The following is a 13635-nucleotide window of genomic DNA, read 5'->3' as shown; positions in this document are numbered from 1 at the left end:
TCTTTTAGAATTAGAAAGACATATCAAATAGAGAATCTATTAGATTACAACTTTCAATCCCAGTCTTTTAGGCTAGGTAGCAAAATATTTGCAAAGGGGTTGATTCCTGCTAATAATATAGTACTTGTGGTATGATACTATGGTGATGCATCTTGATGTTTTTGCATTAGCCATCAGTTTTATGAATAATCAAACTCCTTAACTTGGCATGTAAACAAGACTTTTATATCCCACCCTATCTTTCCAGACTAATTTTTTGGTCCTCTCATGACATAAATCAACTACAACCACACTGAACTACTCACTGGCAACTAAATATAACTCCTACTTTTCTGGCTCTTTTGTTGTTGTTTAATTGTTTTGTGTCTTACTCTCTTTGACTCCATTTGAGATTTTCTTGACAAAGATTTTAGAGTGGTTTTCCATTTCCTTTTCTTTTCCAGCTCATTTGACAGATGAGGAAATTGAGGCAAATGAGGTTAAATGTCTTGCCCAGGGTCACACATGTAATAAATGTCTGAAGTTGGATCTGAGCTCAAAAAAAAAAAAAATAAGCTCAAAATTCCTTGACTACAAGACCAGCATTCCAGCATTGCTCCACATAGCTGCCATCTTAGGTCTCTAGACTTTCCTCCTTCATCAGCTGTTCTTCCTTCTCTTACCTATCATAATTCTAGCCATGATTCAAGGTTCCAACTCTTTCATTTTTTAGCAAAGTCTTTTTGCTCCCAGGGTTTGGTGTCTTTATTATTTGGTAACTAGTTATTGCCTTGTGGCATATTTTGACTTGTTTATCTCATACCATTGTTTAGTTTTGTGCAGACTAGGTGAAGTGGATAGTGTTTTGTACTTTCTGTCATAAAGATCTATTCAAATCCAGTTTCAGATACATAATAACTGTGTAACCTTGAGCAAGTGACTGCCTCCATTCCCTCATCTTTAAACTGGGGATAACAGTAACACCTACCTCCCAGGGTTGTTGTGAGGATCTAATAAGAAGATATTTTTAAATTGCTTTGTAAACCTTAAAGCATTATATAAATGCTAGATTTTAACATTATTGTTATTATAATAATTATATTTCCTTCACAGTATTGCATAGTTAATATGCCCTTAACAAATACTTTTTTTTTTGCTAAAATTTGAATTGCATATATACATGGTTCAAAAGGGACTGGACCATTAAAAGATTACATCATTTTACAGGGATTTTAGAAACATAATTATGAATAATTTAATGAGTATGATTTTTAAGAATATCTTTCCATGAATGCTTGGCATAGTGTTTGTATTGTTTTAAACTTATGTTTCTTAGATGATATCACTTAGATGATAGAATCTTAGATTATCATTTAAATTTCAACAGGTAAAATAATAAGCATTTTATAAACCTAGTTAAACATATGGACTCATTATATGACAGGAAATAAATATGAATGAATATGATATTGCTTTAAAGTATCCAACGAATATCTAAGTGTTTCTATTATAGATACCTGTTATAGGTAAGGTATCGTTTTTATTTTCATTCAGAAAACCTTTTTAAAAATATCTATTTTCATTCTGCTCTCACTTTTATTTATCATTTGAATGGTATAGTATAATGATTTTCTTACACTTTTACCTTTGAATATTTTTAGAAGTGGCCTTCTAAAGAAATAGTATCTATTGATAATTATTTTTAGAAAAAGAATTTTTCTACCTTTCTTTAGAAAAGGGAGGTCTTGCACTGTGTTTTGAATCAAGTTTGGTTAGGCTTACCTTTTTACCTAATAATACTTTGATGCTCCCAGGTTTTATTTAAACATTTTGAATCAGATTATTTGTCCAAGTCCCCCTTTAAAAAACAAAACAGGTGACAGCTGGGTTGCTCAGTGGATTGAGAGCCAGGCCTAACGATGGGAGGTCCTAGATTCAAATCTGGCCTCAGAAACTTCCTAACTGTGTGAACCTGAATAAGACACTTAACCTCCATTACCTAGCCCTTACCACTCTTCTGCCTTGGAACCAATACACAGTATTGATTCTAAGATTAAAAGCAAGGGTTTAAAAATAAATAAATGAAATTTAAAAAACAAAATAAAACAAAATTTATAGGTTATTGTATTAGATAAACCCTGAAAAAATCAGGGAATGGTTTTTGTGTTTTATTTTGCATAAATAATTTAAATTACACATCACAGGATGATTTTTATAAACTATACTCTAACAGGTAAACAATGTAGATTTCACAAATATCATCCGAGAAGAAGCTGTACTTTTCTTGCTTGACCTCCCTAAAGGAGAAGAAGTGACAATCTTGGCACAGAAAAAGAAAGATGGTAAGTTATTTTCAAGTGTGAGAGAATTTAAATATAAAAGTTCATATAGAAAGGGATTATTGTGGAAGAAGCACTTCTTAATCTCAAATAGTGATCGGCTTTTTCTATAATAAAATCAGTAAATAAAACTGGAATTACATCTCAATTGGTTTCATTGACAAATTCATTAAGCTATTAGCAGCTTTCTTGTGGTATTTATGAAAGAGACCAATAATCTTAGATTAAATTAGAGAGGAAAAAAGCATCCTTTCTTTTTTGTGAAAAATATGAGACTCCTGTTATTACAAAAGTTTTATGGTAATATGTTTTAGTGGCTGAGTTAATATTTTAAGATTTCCTCTTTGCCCCACCAGATTTTCTGAACTTCATGTTTTTATTTAGAAGATTTGAAAGTAAAATATAAATTCATTGAGAGCTGATAATTTTTTTTTACCCTTATGTCCCAACTGTCCAGAACATTTCTATGTGGATATTTGATAATTGTTATCATATTGAATTGAACTTTAAAAATAAAAACAATGCCACAATTTAAAAAATAGACATTACTGATTCAAATTAATTTCTGTTTTTTTGTTTGTTTGTTTTTTGAGCCATTGAGGTAGTTATATGGCTACGTGGCTGGAATATTTGGCTTTTGTAGTCAGGAAAACCTGAGTTCGAAACCTATCTGATAAACTTACTTGATATGTGACCCTGGACTAGTTACAGCACCTCTGCTTAAGGTTCTTCTATTAACCAGGGTTGTTGTAGGACTCAAATGAGATATTTATAAATCATGCAATGCCTATCACATAGTAGGTGCTTAAACAATGTTTTCTTCCATTTATTTGATACTCTGCCTGTTTACTTTGTTTCAGTTTATCGTCGCATTGTAGAATCAGATGTAGGAGATTCTTTCTACATTAGAACACATTTTGAATATGAAAAGGAATCTCCTTATGGGCTTAGCTTCAACAAAGGAGAGGTATTCCGTGTAGTGGATACTTTATACAATGGAAAACTGGGTTCTTGGCTTGCTATTCGAATTGGTAAAAATCATAAGGAGGTCGAGAGAGGCATCATCCCTAATAAGAACAGGTATGATTAAATAATTCTTCTTCTCTTAAAATTAACGTGAATTAAATGAATGATACATTTAACAAAACATATAAGTTCATACTTTTTGTAACATTAAGTATTTATAAATGATAAGTAAACTTATTGAACTTTTATCTAAAACAAATCATTGGGGATAGCTAGGTGGCTCAGTGGATTGAGAACCAGGCCTAGAGACAGGAGGTCATGGGTTAAAATCTGGCCTCAGACATTTCCTACCTCTGTGAACCTAGGCAAGTCAGTTAACTCCCATTGCCTAGCCTCTTTTGCCTTGGAACCAATGCACAGTATTGATTCTAAGATAGAAAATAAGAGTTTAAAAAATATAATGAAATAGAACAAATCTTTATGTCCAATGCTAAAGATTATAAGAATTCTTCAAACTATGTGGACTCTTAAGATTTACATAACTTTTCATTAGCCTAATGTTTCAAAAATTACTTGAGTCTTTTCTCTCATGACTTATTTTTAATATAGAGCTGAGCAGTTAGCCAGTGTTCAGTACACCCTTCCAAAAACAGCAGGAGGAGATCGTGCTGACTTTTGGAGATTCCGAGGTCTTCGTAGCTCTAAAAGAAACTTGCGTAAAAGCAGAGAGGATCTTTCTGCTCAGCCGTTTCAGACTAAGTTTCCTGCTTATGAAAGAGTTGTTCTTCGAGAAGGTAACTTTCTTTTTAAGATCTAACAAATAACTACCATGTTTTTATTAACAAAATATCTTAAGTGAACTGCTTTACTAAAATTGTTTCTCTAATATAGCTGGGTTTCTTAGACCTGTAACTATCTTTGGACCAATTGCTGATGTTGCAAGAGAGAAATTAGCAAGAGAAGAACCAGATATTTATCAAGTGGCAAGTGAGTACCATTAAAACTATTGGTTGCTGGTTTCATGTGGAAAATAGGAATACCTTTTAACTCCCTACTCCCCCTTTCAGAATCCCCTTTTGCTTTCTTCACTCATAAGTCCTTTGAATTTTACTCTATTCAGATCATAATAGCTATTGTCTACTTATGTTCCTGGGGGCAGCTAGGTGGCCTCGTCTATTGTGTGCTGTGCCTGAAATCAAGAAGATTCCTCTTCCTAAGTTCAAATCTGGCCTCAGACAATTCCTAGCTGTGTGACCCTGGGCAAGTCACTTAACCTGTTTGCCTCACTTTCCTCATCTGTAAAATGAGCTGGAGAAGTAAATTGCAAAACTACTGCAATATATTTGCGAAGAAAACCTTAAGTGGGGTCACAAAGCATTGGACGTGACTGAAATGATTGGAGAAAAGCAAAAACTTAGCTCTCTGGTAGTTCACTTTCCTTACTCAATGAGTTCAACACCTAGCTTGATCAATGTTGTCTTCTCTACAATTTCTCCCCTTATTCTAGGTAATTTTAATATTCATTTTGTTGTTCTCTCAAATACCTTAAAGTTCTAATTCTTTAGTCTCTTCCAGTTCACTCTACTTTTTTCCTTTTTATTGTCATGCAGATCACATTTTGGTCATTGTAAGATCAAAGTCATACATAATCAAAACCCCAAAATAAAACCAAAAATACACTGATGTGAAAGATGACTCCAAGAGTTTTTTTTCTGGAGTTGGATAGCATTCCGTCTCACAAATCTTTCAGGATTGTCCCATTGCATTGCCAAGTTTTCAAAGATAATCATTATCCAGTATTGCTGTTATTGTGTACAATATTTTCCCAGTTCTATTTATTTTGCCCTGCATCAGTTCCTGCAGATTTTTCCAACTTTTTTTGAAACCATCTTGCTTATCATTCTTATAGCACACTAGTATTCCATTACCAACATGTACCACAGTTTGTTCATCCATTCCCCAATTAATGGACATTCCCTTAATTTCCAATTCTTTGCCACTACAAAAAGAGCAGCTATAAATATTTTTATACAAATAGGTTCTTTTCCCTTTTTAATTATCTCTTTGGGATACAGACCCAGTAGTGATATTATCGGATCAGAGAGTATGCAGAGTTTTATAGCCCTTTGAATATAGTTCCAAATTGCCCTGCAGAATGATTGGATCAGTTCACAACTCCATCAACAATGCATCAATGTCCCAATTTTGCCACATCCTCTCCAACATTTACCACTTTCCTTTACTGCTATATTACCAATCTAATAGGTGTAAGAATAAAAAGGAGCTAGCAACCAATGTTATGATAGAAGGGGAGATAGAGTCTATGAAGTGAGACTTTCTTCTAGCTCTCCCTTCCTGGCCGAATATACTCTGAGAGACTTCGAGTGGGTGTCACCCCAAAACTGGGTGACCTGGATGGTCAGGCCACCCTACAGGAGTTGGGGGCGAGGTTTCCCTATAAATTGAGGTATGTGGTACCCCAATCCGATTCTGAATGAGGGCGGGATTCACACAAGCCTCCCCCGAGATCAGTCATCTTCACAGCGGGTGGTCTGGCTTCAAGATGGAGGCAGCCAGACCAAGCTCCCCTCCCCCTTGTTGTCTCTCAGGCACTCTGGAACTTTATCTGACTAATGAATGTCTTTTATTATTCGCAATTCAGGGGTTAGGGAAAGGGATGAAGGGCAGAGGGATTTTGGGGTGCCCTCTTCTCTATTTCTGTGGGGTCCGTCACTCAGGAGGGAACCTTTGGGGTTCCCACTCCCAAGTTTCTTTCCCCCCCCTCCCCCTTCCTCTGATTCTATTTCTATTATTCTATTTCTATCCCTATCTAGAATTGTAAGTTTTGACCAAAAGAGAGTCTCTCAGCAAGGTTGGGTAATGGGGGAAGGAGACTAAGAGATTGCTCTCAAAATGGAGTCCAAAACTTTGCTGACTCGATGGTTGAAGTCTTGCTGGGTAAGATGCGATGGAATCTTTGACCAGGGAATCAGGATTTCAATGTCCAAAGAAAGATCCTCAGGAAGCCCTCAGGAGTGAATCTGAACTGGGATGTCCTCCGCCTGGTCTCAACTGCCAGTAACTGTCACCAACTGTTAGCCACTCCTTCTCTGACTCCTTTTGTCCCATCCCCCTTGCACAAATCCCATCCTACATTTACCACTTTCCTTTACTGCTATATGGCCAATCTAATAGATAGAAGGTAGTACCTCAGAATTGTTTTAATTTACATTTCTCTAATCCAGAGGAATTGAGAACATTTTTTCATATGATTATTGATGGCTTTGCTTGGTCATATCCTTTGACCATTTGTCAATTGGAGAATGACTTGTATTCTTATAAATTTGACTTAGTTCTTTATAAATTTGGGAAAGAAGATCTTTATCAGAGACATTTTTAATTTAAAAAATTCCCCTTAGTTTTGTTGTTTCCCTTCTAATCTTGGTTAGAATAGTTTTGTTTGTACAGAAGCCTTTTAATTTAATATAATCAAAATTACTCATCTTACATCTTATAATACTCTTATCTCGTTTGGTCAAAAATTCTTCCCTTCTTCAAAGATCTGCTAGGTAATGTTCCCCTAATTTATTTATGATATCACTCTTTAATCTATATCTAAATATTATATCTATTTTGACCTTATCTTGATATAGGGTGTGTGTGATATTGGTCTATACCTAGCTTCTGCCACATGATTTTTAAGTTTTCCCAACAGGTTTTTGTTAGAATGAGTTCTTATTCCAAAAGCGGGGATATTTCACTCTGCTTTAATCATACATAATGAGAAAGAGGGATGGTTCCTACCATTCAATAATCACAAGTATTCTACTTCCTTAGCTAAAAATTCTGATATTCTTTTATCTGACCATAATTTCCTACCATTTCTTTCTCTGCCTCACCCCTCCTCTCCCTGTTCTTGCCCTTACTATAGTCTTTAATCTCTCCTCCCCTAGTACCTTCTCAATATCTTCTCTTGACTTCAGTTTCTTACCATCCCAATCCAAACTTGTAATTAACCAGTTTTTCTTCCTCCTTAATTGATTTCCTATTTCACTTTCCACTGAATCTTTTCTACTAATCCTACTCTTTTTCACTCTCTTTAAGACTTCCATACCTAAGCCTTTCTTTAAACCTGAGGACTTTACCTTTTATTTTATTGAGAAAAATTTAATTTGCTTTGAGTTTCATCTTCTTCCTTTATTTTCATCTCAAAACCCCTTAACATCATCCTCCACTTTTTTCTTCATTCCCTCTTTTCTTTGTCAAGGCTAATTCATCTGCCTATCTCTTGTTTTCCGTGTGTGTGTGTGTGTGTGTGTGTGTGTGTGTGTGTGTGTGTGTGTGTAGATTTTTCATGGTTTTCTTCAGACATGCCCATGTCTCCTCTTTCCTTAAAAAAATACCTTCTTCAAACTTTTGTATCAAGCTGGTTGTTTTATTATAACTACTTAACCTTGAGCATAGCAATTCACGATGGCCAAGAGTTTTTTGTTTGCATCTCTGAAGAAAAGCTATGATTCCTTTTTTAGCTATATTTTCTTATTTCTTTTATGTTGAGAGTGTTAAGATTAATATTATTCAGTTCTTTCAGTTTTATCATATGTTGAACAAATTTCTTACTTTTTATGTACCAGCAGGACAAATTAAGGTTCAAAGGCAATTTAAAAAATAAATGAAATCATAATGTCAATCTTTCCTTTCCATAAGAGCTAATCTTTTCAGAACTTATTCTCCTCAAGAATTCAGGGTCCCCATGTTGTGATGTCTCATCAAATAATGTGTTGTGTTTTTTTTTTTTTTTTGTAGGAATAGTATAACAGTCTAAGTTTGCACTGCCCTTTCATCAACAATCTTCTGAGATTAGTATTCTAATTATTTTCATTTTGCAGATTAGGAAAATGAAGCTGAAAAAAAGGCCATGATTTGTCCAACTAGTGTTTGAGGCAGAATTTGGACTCTGGTTTTCTTGAATCCAGATCCAAAACTCAGTTTCTACTGTGCTTCCCAGATGCCTTGAATGATCATATTCTTAACAAGCATTCTGTATAGGACTTTTAACATGTGAAAATTTGGTCCTCACAATAATACTCTGGAGCAAGTACTAAAACTATCGGCATTCTTGTTTTGCAGATAAGTGTGAGCCTCGGGTAGGTTGTGACTTGCCAGTAGTTAACAAAGAAAGTTTCAGAGGTCAATTTAAAAAAAAAAAGATTTTTCTGACTAACTCTAAAACAACTATCCAACTTATTATATCCTGAATTCTTAAGAGAGGCTCTTAATTTTCTGTCTACTATGCTTTCAAAGTGTTCGTAGATAGATTTCAAGGGTTCTTTGAACTCAAATGGGGGAAATAATTATGACTTTATTTTAATCTAATATGTTTCATTGAAATAGTTTTCTTTTATTACTATTAATTAATTAATTAATTAATATTAAAAATATTGTTCTCCAAAGGAGTACATAGGGCTCATCAGACTTCTAAGAGGTCCACAACAGTAAAATATTTAGAAACCACAATTTGTTGTTGTTTTTTTTGAAGATGATTGGATCAGTTTTTTCAGTACTGTTGTTATACAATACAAAATTAGTAGGGAAAGGATCAGAAAAGTTGAGTAGACAGAAATACCATTTTATCAATATCTTACTTTTTTCATGTAGTTCAAACCTTTTAATAGGTCTGCACATTCCTGAAATTTGCATGTTTCAGCCTCAGTTAAAACTTTAAATGGCATGGAAAAATGAAAGCATGTATATTGAATGAGCATGAACATGGGGATTACTGATATTTATCTTTTTGGATTTGTTTTGATTTTGAGACAGCAGCTGAAATATTTTTAGTGTTTGACTTCTAGTTTAACAGGGATATTGGCATTCTAGCAGAGAACAAACAATACACAATTTACTCTTTTTTTATAGATGTACATATCTATATGTAAATTATCGAGTTACTTAGATTGACACGGCCACTTTCATGCCACAGAAATGAAAATTTTGCTTTACAGGTGATCCCTAGTTTAGGTATACATCTTCCTTATCTAATGCAATTACCTTTTTCTCCTTTGCCTTTATGACGATCTGTTTCCCTTTTCTAATTCCTTATGGGACCTATAGATCCTCTTGCCAATTAGGATGCATTTCTCACTCCTTGATTTGCCCAAGTTTTGGGGGGCTAGATTTGAGGATAATGGGACATGGGAAGAGAGAAGAGATAACCTCCAATTTGATGGTGTCTGATGTGACATATAATTAAGAATGAAACTTTCCTTTAGGATATTTATAATGATCGAATAGTAATGATAATGGATTGCATTTATGTTTATATGTGATTTTTTTCTTCAAAACAACCTTATATGTGCATAAATGCTCAAAGACTTCCATAATCTGGTTCTTACCTTCCTTTCCAGTCTTCTGTAGTAGTGTTTTCTGAATCCTGTGCTTCAGCTAAACTGAGCTACCCATTATTTCCCTAGAATGGCCTGAAATTTCCTGTTTCCCATGCATTTTGTTAAATCATAACTGTTTTGTTAGGCCTTCCTAAAATACTGATTCCCCCATTGTTCCAACATGAACCCATTGCCTTCTACTCTGCTTTCCTCGAGCTTGATGTGATTTTTTTTTTTTTTTGTATAAATAACCATGATACTTTATATCTTCAGTCACATTCTACATTACATTATGCTTATTTGTGAACATTTTACTTGCTTTATTATACTGGTTTTATAACTGTTATGGTCATGTAAAAATTGCCTATTATTGATAGAGTTGGTAATTTCATCAGTAATGTGAATATACTTTTTCTCTAGTGGAACTACTATTTTTTCTATTTTTAATTACTTTTTATAAATTTGGTTATGATAACCTCAAAATTGTTTTAATTCATTTGTTTGTTGGATATATTTTTAACCTAAAGCTAGTGTTTATTATGTTTCATTTTTTAAAAGTTGTTCATATCCTTGAACCATTTGTCATTGGGCTGAGTATTCTCCCTTAAAAAATTGTATCCATTCCTTTTATTTTTTTATTTAAAAAAACCAAACCCTTACTTTCTCAGTATCATTTCTAAGACAGAAGATTGATAAGGACTAGATAATTGGAGTTAAGTGTCTTGCCCAGGGTCACACAGTTAGGAAGTGTCTGAGGCCAGATTTTGAACCAAGCTCTTCCCGACTTCATGCCTGACACTGGACACTATCCACTGTGTTACCTAGCTGCACTTATTCATTCATTTTAAACTCTTTATTCTAGTATTTTTTATATAACACATAATATATAACATATTTAATATTTTTATACTATTCTCTGTGTTCTGTATTTTTTCTTTATAATTAAGGTGGGTTTTTTTGGGTTATAAGGTGCCTCTATAAAACTTTTAACTGATTTTCTTCAATCTGCATGTCTCTGTGCCCCCACATTATATCCCTCCTCAATGAAAATGAACAAACCTCCAAATCCCCCCAAGATCAGTATGGTTTTCTTGAATACTTATTACTGTTATTTTCTAAATCATTTTTATATTTTATCTCTACACATATTTTTGAGGCCAAGACTATCTCATTTTGTTGTTGTATCCCCATGTAAGAGCTTTATGTCATTTAATTTTAAAAAATTTGAGATTGACATGAAAAAAAAAAGGATGGTGACCATGTTCTTGAGGTACATTATTGATTAATTGGGTTTTTCTCAGCTTTTCATGAAACATAATCATTTATCTTATAGCATAACTCATTTGGAGTTCTAAATAACCAGATTATAAATGAACTTTTGGAATAAAACTTGTTTATGAACTAAGCCATCTATTTCCAATGTTTTCAAAAGTTGAGTGACATTTTTTTCCTTTACTAGAAAGTGAACCTAGAGATGCTGGCACCGACCAGCGGAGCTCTGGAATTATACGTCTTCATACTATTAAGCAAATTATTGATCGGGTAAGTTATAGAAACCTATACTTCAATCTTAAAATAAACCAAGAATGCATTTCAAAAGTAAAGCTATTAAATATATTAGGATTGTCTCTTTTTAATATAAAAAAACTTCCTAAATTATCAATCCAATGGAAGAGCACATTATCCTCTAGTAATCACAATGAGAAATATAACAATAATAATAAAAACTAACATTTATTAAGTACTTTAAGGTTTGTAAAATACTTAAAAGTTATCATTTCATTTTGTCATTAAAACTACTCTGGGTGCTATTATTATCCCTACTTTATAAGTGAGGAAACTGAGAAACAGAGAATTTAAATGACTTCTAGATTCACACAGCCACTAAATGTCTGAGGCTGAATTTGACCTCAAATCTTAATCTTTTAAAAAAAATTATTAAATAGTATTTCTTGTTAGTTGTGAATTTTTGTTTTGTCTACTTTATGTTGATATGCTATCTAAGACATTCAAATGTTTTTACTCAAAGAATAAATGCTACTAATTTTTTTCCTATCACTTCTTTTTTCTTTTTAATTAATTAAGAATATTTTTCCATGGTTACATGATTTATGGTTTTTCCCACCCCTTTTCCCTCCCCTGTCCCAGAGCTGACAAACAGTTCCTCTGAGTTATACATGTATCATTGTTCATAACCTATTTCTATGTTATTCATATTTGTAGTATAGTGTTCTTTTAACACTAAAATCCCTGCTAATACTTTTTTTCCAGATTGTTAGGACACATTAGGTGAAATGTTTAATTTTGCCTCAGCTACACGCAGCTTTTATTAATAAGTAGGTGTAAGATGAACTGTCTTAGAGATAATTTAATAAAATGTAATTTCAAAACTTCTAATCACTGTATGATATTAGCCCTTTTATAATGTATTTAAAATAAATAGTAATGACTATTACTATTATGAAATAAGATTCATTGTGCTTCTTAAGATTGTTTGAATTTACAATCTGTGGCACTTTTATAACTAGGACGTTTTTATAATCTTGGATTAGAGTATCATTTTCTGACAGTTTTTCTTTGAAATGAATTACATATTTGGAATCATTGTGATTTTTTTTTTTCTTATACAGGATAAACATGCTTTATTAGATGTAACACCAAATGCTGTTGACCGTCTAAATTATGCACAGTGGTATCCCATTGTGGTATTCCTTAACCCTGATTCTAAGCAGGGTGTTAAAACAATGAGAATGAGATTATGTCCAGAATCACGGAAGAGTGCCAGAAAATTATATGAAAGATCTCACAAACTTCGTAAAAATAATCATCATCTTTTTACAAGTGAGTACATTTAAGAAAATTTTTAAGGGCCAGCTATTAAAAAGTTATACATAAAAGATTCTACAGTAGATGCACTTTATAGCAAAATGTATTTTAATACTATGCTTTTCTTGACTTATCATTAATTTTAATCCTAGCAATATCAACCACTTTTCTTTCTAACCTCTTTTTTAAAGGGAAATAATATTTCATAGTAAGGGTATTCAGGATTGCAGTTAACTTCTTCTGTAAATACTCCCATTTATCTTAAAAGTAATATAATAACTTATTGGTGGTTGAGCTGAAAGCAGACTTTACATCTCAACTTCTGGTATCTTACTATCCATGAGACCAAATTAATACTTTGTTATTTTCAGCTACTATTAATTTAAATTCAATGAATGATGGTTGGTATGGAGCACTGAAAGAAGCTATTCAGCAACAACAAAACCAGCTGGTTTGGGTTTCAGAGGGAAAGGTAAGAAGTTTCACTAATACTATTTGGAAAGTTTATCTAGTATTTCAGGATTTTGCATATTTGATATCTCTTAAGTTGCTACATCATGCAAGTGACAATAATATGAGGGAAGAGGTTGGGGAAGCAAGGAATAAACTGGTTAGATTAGAGACTAAAAATATGTCTGATATGTGAAATTTAAACTACTTTTTTTTAGTTGTTTTTGAAAGTTCTAACAGCTCAAGAATTCTTTGTAGTCCCTTTATTGAATTGCTACCTATAAAATAATGAGCATCTCCCTTTGAGAGGTCATCCTGAATTTGAGAGACTAATTTCACTTATTACTATATTTGCATTAACATTTTTTTTTGCTAATATCTTCAATTAGTTTTATACAAAATCTTGATGGACATTCTTTTTTCAAGATGAATTTACTATTTTCCCCAACTGAAAACAAAACAATTTTTTAGTTCTTTCACCATCTTTATTTCATATGGTCCTAATAGTGCAGTATAATAGCTTTGGCAGTTTTTCTTAAGCTTAGATTATAAGGGGAGATTGTGGGGTATCTCTTTGTTTTTGTTTTGTGGAGTTTTCGTTGTTGTTGATACTGTTTTATTGTTGTGATAGTGTTGTTTTGGCCAACTCTTTTTCCTATCCACTCCTCACCCTCCTCCTGGGCATGGCCCCC

At 33.1% G+C, this 13635-nt stretch overlaps 1 protein-coding gene across 2 annotated transcripts in view; it reads left to right on the top strand.

Moving 5' to 3' along the window:
• The window catches only part of TJP1 (tight junction protein 1), a 313265-nt gene that overhangs the window by 279391 nt on the left and 20239 nt on the right, over positions 1-13635 (top strand). For both annotated transcript variants that reach the window (XM_044665401.1, XM_044665400.1), the window contains exons 13-19: positions 2213-2321; positions 3179-3398; positions 3894-4078; positions 4176-4271; positions 11127-11209; positions 12298-12508; positions 12865-12965. In XM_044665401.1, coding sequence (XP_044521336.1) covers positions 2213-2321; positions 3179-3398; positions 3894-4078; positions 4176-4271; positions 11127-11209; positions 12298-12508; positions 12865-12965 — 1005 coding nt within the window. The remainder of the gene's footprint in view (positions 1-2212; positions 2322-3178; positions 3399-3893; positions 4079-4175; positions 4272-11126; positions 11210-12297; positions 12509-12864; positions 12966-13635) is intronic.

Source organism: Gracilinanus agilis, chromosome 2 (genome assembly GCF_016433145.1).
Source record: "Gracilinanus agilis isolate LMUSP501 chromosome 2, AgileGrace, whole genome shotgun sequence".
Lineage (NCBI taxonomy): Eukaryota > Metazoa > Chordata > Mammalia > Didelphimorphia > Didelphidae > Gracilinanus > Gracilinanus agilis.
This window is presented reverse-complemented; position numbering and strand designations above follow the sequence as displayed.